This window comes from Haematobia irritans, chromosome 1 (genome assembly GCF_050003625.1).
Source record: "Haematobia irritans isolate KBUSLIRL chromosome 1, ASM5000362v1, whole genome shotgun sequence".
Taxonomy (NCBI): Eukaryota; Metazoa; Arthropoda; class Insecta; order Diptera; family Muscidae; genus Haematobia; species Haematobia irritans.
Window position 1 is genome coordinate 244,541,863 of NC_134397.1, and position 16,580 is coordinate 244,558,442.

General features: G+C 23.9%; 1 protein-coding gene across 1 annotated transcript in view; it reads left to right on the forward strand.

The window, feature by feature from the left end:
- Positions 1 to 1,059: 1,059 nt before the first annotated feature.
- The window catches only part of hh (hedgehog signaling protein), a 50,159-nt gene continuing 34,638 nt past the window's right edge, over positions 1,060 to 16,580 (forward strand). Inside the window, exon 1 of the mRNA XM_075311524.1 lies at positions 1,060 to 2,217. Within this exon, the coding sequence (XP_075167639.1) occupies positions 1,669 to 2,217 (549 nt within the window). The 5' untranslated portion in view covers positions 1,060 to 1,668. The remainder of the gene's footprint in view (positions 2,218 to 16,580) is intronic.

Genomic DNA, 16,580 nt, shown 5'->3' on the forward strand with positions numbered 1-16,580 from the left:
GGGTTTAGTGAACAGCCTGAATTTATTCTGATAATTGGTTAATAGTTTTGCTGCAAGTAGAGGATGCTGATGAGGAATGTGGTAATTCCGAAACGTGCGAGTTCTTGATTTTTCTAAATTTGGAAAAATCGAATTTTCGACTAAGCGGCTTTTGTAAAAATCAAATTTTCCACTTTGTTCATATTTGGCCATATTAAAAATTGATTTTGACGATTGGAAAAAGTTGACTTTCTAATCCTAATTCCAGTGTTTCACAACAATCATTAGCATTGAAATATATTTTATGAGGTTTCCTTCACGATAACGGAGTAATTCTTAGGAGCATAATCATCCAAATTTTTTAAAATACAATTTATGCATCATGGATCCAGTTTTCGTTGAGTGTAGGTTATAAGAATATCATAATATCAGTTAGCATACGCAATAAACATACAAAAAAAGATGGCCAAGAGAAGAAGATTAACAATCAATGATCTTTTCTATGTATTGTCGGCTGAAAGAAACACAAAAACCACATGTCCAATTGGCAAAAAGGGAAATTTGAGCAAAGTGTGAAAGACATTGCTATTTATAATAGAGCACTAAAGAGAACAGTTGCACACATACACACTCAAAATGAAAATGATTTAGCTCACAGGTGATGATAATGGTAGTAGTAGTATATGGGTGAGAGTATATGAGCATGAATATTATTAGTGGTCTCTTTCCTTCTTTTTTTTTGTTGAGGATTTTCTTTTAGAGTAGTTAAGAGTACCTCTCTTACTCTCTCAAGGAGAATGAATAAATGAATCTATGTTGAAAATGAATTGTCTTACGATTGTTGCATAGAGATTTCGTTCACATGTGTGTGTATGTGGGAAATGAATTTGAGTGAATTCTAGAGTTCATCGTTGAAACGGAGATTTGTGGTGGCAAATGAGTGAACTATTCATTCATTCATTCTTCGGGCCGAAAGAGTAATACAACAACAATAACATAGAGGGTCATATGCTCGATGAATATAACAGTAATAGCCAGCAGCAAGCAGAAACACACAATCACCCATTGAGCCAACAGTTATAGGATAAACAGATAAACTCGTCAAAAGGCAAATTTTGTTGCATACCAACAACGAAGAAACGAACGAGCAAACCGAACTCTCTAATACACCGGGATTCTTGAAAGCACCCTCACTCAAACCCTGGTGTCATTTGTCAATCAGTAAGCGAGCGCAACGGTTGTGGTCGTCGCCTTCGTAGTTGTCGCAGTAGTTAATGCAAAATACAAGATCACCATCATAAATATCGTGAAGTGACTGAGTGTTATCGATTTTGTCGATTTGTTTTGCGAATGAGATTAATAACGGAAATTTGAATTTAAATTGGAATAACAAAGAGAAAAAAACGAGAGTGATTGGAAAATTTTGAAAATTTTATGCGGAACATAAAGAACGACAAAATTACAAAATTATACAAAATTCTAAAGAAATGTTGGATAAAAGTTGATTAAATAGAAATTGATTTTTAATATTTATTTTGTTGTTATAAAAATATATCTATTAAATAAAACATACATAATATGTGCTTGTGAGAAAAACAAAAAAAAAACTTTTCAAATAAATTTTATGGGAGTGTAAATTCGTTCGATTTCCCTTTATTTCTAACGAAACATTGTGTAAAACAAAGCAAAATGGAATTTGATCAACGTGTACCCTGTATTGAAGGTACCACCGATATGTCCTGTGATAAATGCCACATTTGTGCCAATAATAATAAACCAAGTTTACAAAATATCGATCATGCCAATATTTTGCCAACAGATTCTTATATAAAATCGGATATACCCTTAAAGGTCAATAATAGTTGGCTTACAAGTGGATGCAGCAGTAGCGAAAGTTCTTCTACTTCTTCTTCTTCGTATATCACCACAAGTTGTAGTAATACCTTGACTTTGCGTCGCATATGTATACTCTTACTTTTGGCCAGCCTATTTTCATCAGCCGCCGGCTGTGGTCCAGGTCGAGGTATTGGCGGTCCACGTAGAAGACGTAAATTAACACCATTGGTGTTTAAACAGCATGTACCAAATATGTCCGAACAATCCTTGGGAGCCTCCGGTGTCAGTGAGGGTGCCATCCAAAGGGATTCGGCAAAATTTAAAAAATTGGAATTTAACAATAACAGGGATATTATATTCAAGGATGAAGAAGGAACCGGAGCCGATCATGTTATGACAAGGGTAAGTGGATTTATTTTTAAATATTTTTGATATTTCATATAGTTTAAAAAAATTTGATATTTCATATAGTTTAAAAAAAATAATTGGAAGGGATAGCGTCTCAAGTAGAAAGTTTTTGGGTTTATTAAATAAAGTAGATAAAATATCAAGAAGTTAAAGATTAACCGCCATATGCAAAAATGTTAAAGAAAACTTCAAGCCTACACTCAAAAAAAAAAGTGAACTCTCTATTTCACTAAAGCCAATTTAACTTTATTTTAGTTCATGGAATTATTATGTTTGGAGAAAATTTCCTTTACTCTAATAATTTTTTGTGTACGTTAGTTAAATTAACTAAAACCGAGGAAAAAAATATACTCAAATGAAACATAAAGATTAACTAAATTCGTGTCTTCCACAAAATAGTTCAGAATTTCTTTAAATTTGTAAATTTTACCAAAAATGCGTCATGCATCATGAACTTCGTATGTCACTAAAGACATTCTTGCAATTTTGAACCCCAAGTTTTTCCTTCAAACTACAAAATTTTCTTTAACAAGTGAAAAAACTTAGTTATATCTAATAAATTTTCTTGAATTTGTCGAAAAATATTTACTTTTTTTTATGACATCGGCGTGATGCCAACGTTTGTAATACTGTTTATTTAAAATTTTCTACAAATATTCAAAATTTTCTAAAATTAACCGAAAGTTTTCTTCCTGGTGGGTTCACTGTTTTTCCAGTGTACTTTTGCCATACAAATTCATTCGATAAACTGTCAATAAATTGTTTTGCATATGGGCATAAACATTTATTTACCCAAAGAAATTTAAATATTGGTTAACAGTTTCCAATATCTCTTTATTTTAATGTTCGAAATCAAATTAAATTCTAATGATTCAAATTCATATGCTTGCATATCAATGTGCATTAATTCCCCGTTACAGTTATCAGTGACTTTGCAACTATGTATTAATGTTGTGTGGAGAGTAAGTGGGTGAGAGAGAGTATGAGAACACAGTTAACTGTTATTGTTGGCATTATTAGGGAGATGATGGATTTGCTGTAGGCAGATGCCTTAATTTAACATTGGTTTAAATGAAAAAAATAATAATTAATTAAAAAATCTAAAGCAAATTATTAAAAATAATTCAAAATTTTAACTGATCTGCATTACATTCTAATAAAATGAATTAATTATAAATAATTCAACTATGCCAACTTATGTCACTTAAATGAATGGCTTGCTTTCAATAAATCGTAATGGATGGATATATTAGCAAAATCATTGATTTAGTTTTCTTCTACTGGCTCCTAGAAAATACAAATTTTTCTAATATACTAGCTTTAGTATTTCGAAATTCCTAAAAATATGAATACAAAATATAAGTCTACTTATTACATGCAATTACACCATAATAACTAATCAATCATAAATGGAATTTCTATTTGTAGTAGACACCACATATATTTATATCCATAATTCCTTATAATGATAGCTAATCAATTGTTTATGATTCCAATTCTATTTCATTAGAGTTCATCAGTGTATACATAAAGCAATTCAATGAATTGATACCGATGATTTTTATACATTTTTTTGCAATAATGTTTTTTGTCTTTTAATTTTTTTTTTATTTTGCTAAAGTACAATAAACTTTATAGCTAAACATACTTGCAAACGACACCATTTTTATTTGTTTAAGTTAACACTTGTTTACATTTATTGCTGTTGATTATAGGTGTTCTTGTTTAGTTGTCACATTTTTAGAAAGAAAACGACAAGCTAAATCAAATATTTATAACAAGAAATGTAGCACTAAATTGTTACACAAAACTCTTTATGGCTAATGCAAAAAAAAAAAAGTGAATTGCCATAAAACTTGAAAAAAAAAATGAAATTGAAAATGGCAATACCCATTTGAACTTAATTGAATTTTGGGGTTTCCACATTGCAGATGCATATTAAATTTTTACGAGTTTGTAGTAAATTTATTTATGTTATAATATTAGATCACTTTCAAAACACTTGTTATTGACAAAACAAAGTGATTTGGTTTTGTTATATGATATCGAAGAAACAGATTTTTTAGGTCGTTTTTAGAAAAAAAAACATTTGTGGGCAAATTGTTTTAATTGGATATACATACATAAAAAAAAACAAATCAATTTTAAATAATCTATCGTAAGAACATTCATGGAAGTAATGATACACACAAAAAATTTTTTTTTCGGATTCAATCACGAAATTAATTGATCCAATTAATTTTTTAATTGAAATGTCTTCAATCACAGAAATGATAGTATCAATTAAAAAATTAATTGATCCAATTAAAAAAATAATTGATACTATTAATCTGTGTGATTGATTTTTATTTCAATTAAAAAAAAATTGTTGAATCAATTAAATTTTTAATTGAATATTTTTTAAAACTTAATTAATATTTTAATTGGAAAATTTTTCGTGAAATTTTTTTCTGTGTATCAAGCAACACCTTCAACGAATAATCTGATTGATTTGCACGACAAAACGATAAAAAATATGGGACAAGATCGATTGGAATGTCGATCATTATAAATAATGGTCAGCATTGCCCTGAAATCTTGCAACAAATGACTAAATAAAATAACATTTTTTTATTATTGTCACTGTTTAACTCACTCATTTGATATCAATAATTATTCTAATGATAAATAAAATAACATTTTTTTATTATTGTCACTGTTTAACTCACTCATTTGATATCAATAATTATTCTAATGATTTTCAAACTGTGCAATTAAAACCATAGAATGATATATAAAAATAACAAGCAGTAAATCAGCTTGTGAGATAATAACTGCTACAATAACTCAGCAATTTTCTAAAAGTGGAACATTTCATCTCTTATTATTTTTTGCAGTCTCTTTCAAACTATGCAATCAAAAAAGCAAGTATATATACAAGCGACAAACAGCTAACCAAATTATTGTTATTCAATCCACAGCAACAATTAGCCCAGTACCATATTTTTTTAAAAATTTATCGATTTTAAAATATCGACACAAATGGGACAGGGTAATCTCTTTGTTCAACAGGAAGTGACAAGTACTCTGATGAGAATTTCGAAAATTTTTAAATATTATTATTATTTTTAAAATTCTCTTCGAATATGGTACAAAATTGTTTTTAGTCAGTCAAAATATCTCAAAAATTTACGTTTCATCTCTTATTCTTTTTTTACAGTCTCTTTCAAACTATGCAATAAAAAAGCCAAGCGACAAACAGCTAACCAAATTATTGTTATTCAATCCACAGCAACAATTAGCCCAATACCATATTTTTTTTTTAAATTTCTCGATTTTAAAATATCGACACATATGAAACAGGGTAATCTCTTTGTTCAACAGGAAATGACAAGTACTCTGATGAGAATTTTGAAAATTTTTAAATATTATTATTATTATTTTTATAGTTCTCTTCGAATATGGTACTAAATTGTTTTTTTTTAGTCAGTCATAATATCGCAAAAATGGACATTTCATCTCTTATTCTTTTTTCCAGTCTCTTTCAAACTATGCAATAAAAAAAACCAAGTATATATACAAGCGACAAACAGCTAACCAAATTATTGTTATTCAATCCACAGCAACAATTAGCCAAATACGATAATTTTTAAAAATTTCTCGATTTTAAAATATCGACACATATGGGACAGGGTAATCTCTTTGTTCAACAGGAAGTGACAAGTACTCTGATGAGAGTTTTGACAACTTTTAAAGTATTATTATTATTTTTATAATTCTCCTCAAATATGGTAATAAATTGATTTTTATTTAGTCAGTAATAATATCGCAAAAATGGGCATCTTACACTTTTTTCCAGTCTCTTTCAAACTATGCAATAAAAAAAAAAAAAACAAGTATATATACAAGCGACAAGCAGCTAACCAAATTATTGTTATTCAATCTACAGGAACAATTAGCCAAATACGATAATTTTTAAAAATTTCTCGATTTTAAAATATCGACACATATGGGACAGGGTAATCTCTTTGTTCAACAGGAAGTGACAAGTACTCTGATGAGAATTTTGACAATTTTTAAAGTATTATTATTATTTTTATAATTCTCCTCGAATATGGCAATAAATTGTTTTTTTAGTCAGTCGTAAAATCTCGCAATTGCAAGAGCGGTACATATAAATATTACATCTCTATTGCAGCAATCTGTCCCATATGATTACTCTGAGTTAACTCAGAGTTGTTTCTTGCTCTAAATTTTCCTAAAATCTAAATTTAACATGTAGTTGCCTATCCGATCAGTTGAACACAGCCTTCTCCATCGCAGTCTTATACAAATTTCCTTTGTATTGTCATAGTTTAGTTATATAAAATACAATCCCATCATTGTCACAGCTTTAACTCACTATTAATAATTTTCCAATACTTTTCAAACTGTACAATCAAAACAAAAAACATATTATGCCATATAAAAAACCAACCAATCAACTTTTCAAACTACAATTGTTACAATAATGTCACATTTAAAAAAAAACGGCAATGTCTTGATCACATGAGAAAATTAAAGCAAATAGTTTACATTAAATGAAATTTAATCGAAAAGAAAAAAATTAAAATATAACAATTTAAAATAATAACTTAAATTCATTGGACGACTCCCCCTCTATATAGCTATTTTGAATATAAAAATAAATCGTTTACTGTGGAACTATTGTGAACATTTTGTTCTGTGTATATGTGTTATCCCAGCAATAAGTGGATCACTATTTCAGCAGGATTCTAAGGGAGAGAGGCAGTACCAATTGCTTACAAAACAACCGAATCAGCGCTGATTTCTGTGGGCGATGCCCACATTTAGAGCAGTTTCTACATAGCGCTGTTATAATTGCTCATTTTAATAGAAATATTGCTCAGAAGTGATACCCCAGCAGAAGTGATATCCCAGAGCTCCATTTTGTTGCTGGAATCCCAGCAAAAAATGGAGCACTATTTCAGCAGCATTGTAAGGGAGAGAGGCAGTACCAGTTGCTTACAAAACAACCGAATCAGCGTTGATTTCTGTATGCGATGCCCCGATTTAGAGCAGCTTCTATATAGCGCCGAAATAATTGCTCATTTTAATAGAAATATTGCTCAGAAGTGGTATATAATCTTGAGTATAGCATTGTTGGCGTGAAGGGAAACATCAGTACCTTTCATGCATCTATACTGCATGAATTGGTTGCAATAACGTAAACGAATGATCATAAACTAGTTTGATTACTCGTTTACGTTATTGCCACCGATTCATGCAGTGTGGATGCATGGCCTACTTTATTGTATACCAAAAAGCGCAACTAAACTCTTATTGCCGAAATATTTTTTGCTGGGTTACGGCCTATAACAGGAATTGAGATCCATTATATTTTTTTTATTGTTTCGAGGAACTAATGCTATTCAAAAATACAATATAAATTATACTTTGTACAAAGTTTTTATTATTAGATTGATGGTAAATCATGGCGAAATCAAAAATTGCAATTGGAGACATATTATCTTTATATTATTTATTTTTTTTTTGGTGTACTATATGCCTTCAAGAAACTATTTATAACTGTATAATAAAATAAATAATAAATACAAGTAAATATTTATTATCTTATCACTATAAAAAAATGCAATAATATCAACGTAGCATTCTGAGGAAGTAAACGTAGCGTATATATTATGGAATTGTTTAAATTACCAGAGTCTAGGGCAATAATGATATACAATAATGTCATACAGTAGCATTATTATTATAAAAAAAGGGGAGATCATACATATATTATTTATATTTGGAGGGAGGATAAGAATACAAATAATTTAAAGTCGCAGACAAAAGTATGAAAAAATTTGGTCAGATATTTATTTTTGTATTCAATAGCCTATTTGATTTTAATATTCAAATGAATTAAGCCGATTAAGGTTTAATTGAAATTCGTTAATATCAATCATCGAAATTAATTACAAATTTAATAGATTCAAGTAGATTTTGTGATTGAATTTTGTTTTGAATAAAATAAAATAAAATAATAAAATCAATTAATATTATGTTTAGTTTTCTTAGTTGACCTTTGGAATTTTATAATTATTGGAATTTTTCGTTTGGCTTGAGGTCATGATAAATGAAAAATGCTGTTTTTCATTGTTTTACGTCCATGTTACCAAATCCACTTCCAGGTGAATGTGATTTTCGTGTCCTACATTCCACTTTCACCGGAATTTTCGTGAAATCAATTCACTTGCAAAAGTCTTGGTGAAAGTTGAATTATGTCCAAGATGGGTGTATTTCCGGTTAAAAAAAGTACTCGCGTAAAAAATTTGAAATGTTTTATATTTAATACATGAGTTTTACTAAACCTGCGTCATTTTTAATTAAAAAAATAATAAATTATAATAAGTCTATTGATTCCACTTATTTTGATTTCCGCCTTAGTGAATTTTTGGGTGATTTGTGCAACCCAGTTGGCTATAGAAAAGCTCAAAAAAGAACGTGGAATTAAGAACACCAAATTTTCACGTTCGTGAATTTGACGTGAATAGTGGCAGTGGAATTGAAGTGGATATCGGAACATGGGTGTTATTATTGAAATATTGCTATTTCGGATATTTCAATACAACTTCCCAATAATTATATCAATTAATATTTTGATTGACAAATTTTTTTTAAGTTCAATTAAAATTTTAATTAAAACTTTGTTTTGTTAATATGCAATACCAATTATATCACCCTAGAAAATCAATATGATTATTAATATTTTGAATTATTAGTTTATCATAATATGATTTCTAATAAATTAAATTTATTAAATTTATATTTTCTAAAATTTTTAAGAAATTGACCTTCAACTATTTACCACCTTAAAAAAAAAAGAAAACATGATGTCTTCTATCATTTATTTATACTACAGTAGTTAAGGTAAAGAAACCTTGAATTCGATGCATCACCTAATAATTTTATAGATTTGTATAGAACTACTTGTTTTCTTATCATTATTTGAGAAAAAATATAAAATGCAACGGTGTGAAACCGTTTGACATCTAGTCAAGGTATTAACAATAGTCAAAGAAAAAGGGGATTGCATTGCACTTTATTTAGTCAAGGCTATGACGGGGTTTGTTGTCCAACAAACAGTGGTGCCAAACAGCAGAAGCAGCAGTAGCAATTCTCCTTTTGGTCAAGGTCGAAAGTCACACTTCTTCTACTCCCATAGTTAAAAGATGAAGAAGTCATACAAATGTGAAACTATAACAAATTCCATTTAGTTTCATTCCATTAAAATATTTATTTCGAGGTCGCCAAAAATATTTCTCTTTATGTCTGCAAAAAACACACACACACTAACTGTTTATCCTTAGCCAAGGTCATATCTTAAGGTTAAGGACTAAGTATTAAAATCAACATCACATACAAATTGTTTTGAAATGGTACTAAAACTACTGCTATGACAGCAGAGATGCGTGTGCAACTAGAACTACTGCCTGTTTTGCTCTGTGTCATTTAGAGGACATTTGAGTATATTGATGAATAGACTTTGTAAATGTGTTTTACATTCATTCGCTTGTATTGCATCCTTTACTCTGTTGGCAATTAATTTCAATGTCATCTTGAATAAAGCAAAAATATTTATAGAGATAGAAATCATATTTTTTCCATTATTACACCAGATCTAGTTTGAAAAAATTTGTTATTTTACCAGTTTAGGAAAAAATGGGATTGCTTAACCCTTTTAATAAAAATACGAAAAATATAATAAATAATAATAAAAAATATATGAAAACATTTAAACAAAATTTAATTAATAAACAATTTATTTAGTAAACAAAAATATATAAAAAAAATAAAAATTGTTATATATAAATATTTATTAATATTTTTCTTACACATTTTTGTTCAATAAAACAAAATATAACAAACTTTTGTACAATAAAAAAAAATTAACAAAAAAACTTATATATTTCAATATTTTTTTAATTTTTTTGTTACAAATTTTTGTTCAATAAACAAAAATATTATAAAAAAAATTTTAAAACTTTAAAATTTCAATATTTTTTAATTTGTTTTTTTTTGTTACAAATTTTTGTTCAATAAAACAAAATATAAAAAATTTTTGTTCAATAAACAAAAATATTATAAAAAAAATTTTTAAAACTTTTAAATTTCCATATTTTTAATTTTGTTTTCAATAAACAAAAATATTATAAAAAAAAATTTAAAACTTTTAAATTTGAATATTTTTTAATTTTTTTATTTGTTACAAATTTTTGTTCAATAAAAAAAATATAAAAAATTTTTGTTCAATAAACAAAAATATTATAAAAAAAAATTTTAAACTTTTAAATTTCAATATTTTTTAATTTTTTTTCAATAAACAAAAACATTATAAAAATTTTTTATTCAATAAACAAAAATATTATAAAAAAAATTTAAAACTTTTAAATTTCAATATTTTTTAATTTTTTTTTCAATAAACAAAAATATTAAAAAAAAAAATTTTTAAAACTTGTAAATTTCGATATTTTTTAATTTGTTTTTTTTTTTGTTACAAATTTTTGTTCAATAAAACAAAATATAAAAAATGCTTGTTTGATAAACAAAAATATTATAAAAAAAAATTTTAAAACTTTTAAATTTCAATATTTTTTAATTTTTTTCTTTGTTACAATTTTGTTTTCATACTTAAATTTTATATTTGAATATTTTTTTATGTGTACTTTGTTCAATAAAACAAAATATAAAAAAATTTTGGTTCAATAAACAAAAATATTACAAAAAAAATTTAAAACTTTTAAATATAATTTTTTTTCTAATTTTTTTGTTAATTTTTTTTCATACTTAAATTTTATATTTGAATATTTTTTATGTGTAATTTCCACTCTTTACCTAAGGGTTAAGCAAAATATATAGACGAAAAATATTTAAACAGAATTTTACTTTTTTTTATTAATATTTGATTTATATACAAGAATTTATTAAATAATTGTAATATTGAATTTTTTTGTTACACAATTTTGTTTAATATAACAAACTAAAACAAATTTTTCTTCAATAAATAAAAATATATAAAAAAAAACTTATAAAACTTTTTATATTTAAAGATGTTTAATTTTTTTCTACATATTTCTTTTTTCAATGTAACAAAATATAACAAATTTTTATTTCAATAAACAAAAATATAGTAAAAAAATTTAAAACTTTTAAAACAATTTTTAAATTTTTTGTTACACATTTTTATTTATATTTTAATGTTATATTTGAAAAATTGTTTTCTTTTCATGAGTAATTTCATCGCATTGTCTATGAAAAATAAGCACTACAAAAAAAGAGGAAAAATATTTAAACAAAATTTAATTGTTTTGTAAGAATTTCTAAAAAATATATTAAATGAATTCTAAAACTTAGTATATTGTAAAATTTATTATAAAAAATTTATTAAAATTTTTTGTTTAATATAACAAAATAAAACAAATTTTTGTTCAATAAACAAAAATATATAAAAAAATTTTTAAATTTTATATTTTTTTAATTATTTTTTTACACATTTTTGTTTAATAATTTTGTTCAATAAACAAAAATAGAATAATAAAATTTTAAATATTTTCAAATTTTTTGTTACACATTTTTAATTTATACTTGAAAATTTGTTTTTTAATTGTAATTTCATCTCTTTTTGCCTAAAGGTTAAACAAAATAATTAGACGAACAATTTATTTAATTTAACTTTTTGTTTAAAAAACAAAAATATAGTAAAATAATTATATATCTTTATATTTAAAGATTTTTTAAATTTAATTGTTTTGTAAGAATTTTTTGTTGAATAAACTAAAAAAAATATATTAAATGAATTCTAAAACATTTTATATTACAAAATTTATTATAAAAAAATTATTACAATTTTTTGTTTTATATAACAAAATAAAACAAATTTTTGTTCAATAAACAAACATATATAAAACAAATTTTAAAATTTGTTATTTTTTAATTATATTTTTACACATTTTTGTTTAATAACAAAATATAATACGTTTTGGTTCAATAAACAAAAATAGAATAATAAAATTTTAAATATTTTCTAATTTTTTGTTACACATTTTGAATTTTACATTTTCAATTTTATATTTGAAATTTTGTTTTTTTAATTATAATTTCCTCTCTGTTTGCCTAAAGGTTAAGCAAAATAAATAGATGAACAATATATAAACAAACATTTAATTTTTTTATTTTTTGTTTGAAAAAACAAAAATATAGAAAAATAATTATATTTCTTTATATTTAAAGATTTTTTTACATTTTTCTTTTCTTACACATTTTGGTTTAATATAACAAAGTATAACAAATTTTTGTTCACTAAACAAAAAATATTAAAAAAAATATTTTATATTTAATGATTTAAATTTTTGGGTTTTTTACATTTTTATTTAATATATTTGAACATAAATAGACGAACCATATGTAAACAAACATTTAATTTTTTGTTTAAAAAACAAAAATATAGTAAAATAATTATATTTCTTTATATTTAAAATTTTTTTTTTTAATTTTTCTATTGTTACACATTTTGGTTTAATATAACAAAGTATAACAATTTTTTTTTCACTAAACATAAACATATTAAAAAAATTGTAAAATATTTTATATTTAATGATTTTAATTTTTGGTTCTTTTACATTTTTATTTAATATAACAATTTTATATTTGATAATGTGTTTTTTTTTATATATCTTCGTCTCTTTGTCTTTCTAAATATGATAAATTATCCTTATAATTGTTCGCAGCATCGAACATCACATTCTTGGCAATAAATATGCAAAAAAAAAAAATATTAAACAGGACAACAATGACACAGAGGTATAGAAAAATTTATGGTTTCCTTGCAAATGTATTGACACCGAATGCATGCCCTCTAGAGAGTGATGTATGAAACCTTAATGACCAAATAAATGAATGAAATAATATTTTCAAGAATATTTCTGACACTCTGAACTCTTTAAGAGTCCAAACGGGCCAGCAGTTTTAGCCAACATCATTTATCGACAGCAATTTGTTAATGATTATTTGCTCCATAAATCATGAACAGACCCATAAACGCATATATGTTTGTATAGAGGTTCTACTAAAGCCACATTTGGGTTTCAGAATCAATTGAATTGAATTTGTGCGTTTTTTGTTCTGTTGAGTATAGAGACTTTGGGTCATTCCAATGTGGAAATCTTAAATTTCATGTTGTATTACACATACGTACTACACAAGGAATGGAATTCAAATGTAATTCGATATTTATTTAGTTCGTCGTTGCTTAAGAGAGTCAAAGTGAGGTTCATATGTTTTGAGTGAGATTTTAAGCCCTTGTTGTGGTCTACAGCACACACACAAAAAAAAAGCTATAGAAATGAAAAATTTAATCTTATGTGAGTTATCAAATCAAATAAAAATCTTTCATAATTTTTGATGGAATTATGAAGCTGATGATGAGAATGATTAGGAGGGCGAACCATATACTATAACACATTGACATGGTCATAATGTCAGAACAAAGCGAAAATCAAACAGCATAAAATGTCAAAATATGATCCTATTAATACTAGAAACCCTTATAAACAAAATTATGAAGCAAAACAAAACGAAACAAAAAAAAAATCAAATGGATATTTGTAGACAGAGAAGAAGAAAAATTTGGAGGTTCCCAAAATCCAAAAAAAAAAAAATCCCTCTGATGTGAGATAAGCTTAAAATGTGATGATGTCACTTTTAATTTGTCCATAAATGCTTTTGACATCGCTTAAATGCAAGATAAGATCCGTCACACATAAAAATCCAAGATCTCAAAGCAGACCATAGATCTAAACAAAAAAAAAATTAAAACACGCGTATGTGGCGTTAACCATTCTTCTTCTCCCCATATCCATAGAAAGCAAAATTTACGTGGGAACGTTGTGAGCAAACTAGCTACGTTATTGTTTAGAGTTCATAAAATAATAAAAATACAAAAATAAATAAACAGAATCTCCAAAGGAGCCAAGAAATTAATCTGTATTTTGGTTTGGTTGAAAAAACCATTGATTTTTTTCTTGAAAGGAAAATATACAATTTATCAATAAATCCATCAAAAATCCCAGTAATAAAAAATCGCATATCTAAAATATAAAATTGATTTCAGTCAATGGGAAAATTAATACAAAATACCCAACAGTATGTTTTCAAATTTATTTCAATTCAATTGAATTCACTTTAAATTAAATTAATTTAATATAATTTATTTTAATTGAATTAAATAAAAATTTATCATCCAATAAAACAAAATCACGATAACTCATTTTTTATATAATTAAATTTAATTGAAATTAAATTAATTTAATATCAATATATATAACTAATATAAATAACTATTTATCAACAAAAAATCCCATGAGAATTTTTGATTTTTTTTATAATTGAATATAATTTACCTTAAATTAATTTTATATAATTTCTTTTAATATAATTTAAAAAAAAAGTTGTCAACAAATAGTAACAAAACCAAAACATTCAAAATTATTTTAATTCAATTAAATTCACTTTAAATTAAATTAATTTAATATAATTTATTTTAATTGAATTAAATAACAATTTATCAACTAATAAAAAATCCATGATAAATTATTTTTTATATAATTAAATTTAATTCAACTTAAATTATATTAATATCATTTATTTTAATTGGATTAAATAACAATTTATCAACAAAAATTCCCATGAGAATTATTGATTTTTTATAAAATTGAATACAATTTTCCTAAAATTAATTTTATATAACTTCTTTTAATAAATCCAAAAAGAGGTGTCAACAAATAGTAACAAAAAAAATCATTCAAAATTATTTTAATTCAATTGAATTCACTTTAAATTTAATTAATTTAATATAATTTATTTTAATTGAATTAAATAACAATTTATCAACTAATAAAAAATCTATGATAAATTATTTTTTATATAATTAAATTTAATTCCACTTAAATTTATTTAATATCATTTATTTTAATTGGATTAAATAACAATTTATCAACAAAAATTTCCATGAGATTTATTGATTTTTTATAAAATCGAATATAATTCACATAAAATTAATTTTATATAATTTCTTTTAATATAATTTAAAAAAAAAAAGTTGTCAACAAATAGTAACAAAAAAAAAACAAATACTCTAAACCGTTTTGTCAATTTCTTTTTTAATTCAAATGAATTCACTTTAAATTAAATAATATTAATATAATTTATTTTAATTGAATTAAATAAAAATTTATCAACTAATACAAAAAATTCATGATTAATAATTTCTTATATAATTTATTGTTTTCATATATAATTTAAATTATATTAAAATCATTTGTTTTAATTGGATTGAATATTAATGTATCAATAAATAATAACAAAAAAATCCTGACTTGTTTTAAATATAATTAATTTAATTTACCTTAAATTAATTTAATGTAATTTCTTTTCAATGATTAAAAAAAATGTTATCAACAAATAGTAACAAAAAAATCCAAATACCCTACATCATTTTTAATTTAACTCAGTTAAATTCACTTTAAATTAATTTAATGTAATTTATTTTAATTGAATTAAAAAATATCGAATAATCAAAAAATGTGTAATAAAAAAATTTATATAATTGAATTTAAATGAACATAAATTAATTTCAATTAAATAATAAATTTCTCATAAAAAAATACCAAAAAAAATCCCATGACTGTTATTGATTTTTTATATAATTAAACTTAATTTACTTAATTAAATGAATTTAATGTAATTTCTTTTAATTGATTAAAAAAATGTTATCAACAAATAGTAAAAAAAAATCCAAATACCCTAAAGCATTTTTTTAAATTTATTTTAATTCAATTAAATTCACTTTAAATTAAACTAATTTAATATAATTTATTTTAAATGAATTGAATATCAACTAATAAAAAATTAATGATAACTAATTCTATATATAATTGAATTTAAATTATTTTAATATCAATTATTTTATTTGGATTGAATATTAATTTATCAATAAATTATAACAAAAAAATCCTGACTTGTTTTAAATATAATTAATTTAATTTACCTTAAATTAATTTAATGTAATTTCTTTTCGTTGATTAAAAAAATGTTATCAACAAATAGTAACAAAAAAATCCAAAGCATTTTTATTTTAACTCAGTTAAATTCACTTTAAATTAAATAAATTTAATGTAATTTATTGTCATTGAATTATAAAATATCGAATAATAAAAAAATGTGTAACAAAAAATGTATATAATTGAATTTAAATGAACATAAATTAATTTCAATTAAATAATAAATTTTTCATAAAAAATACAAAAAAAATATTG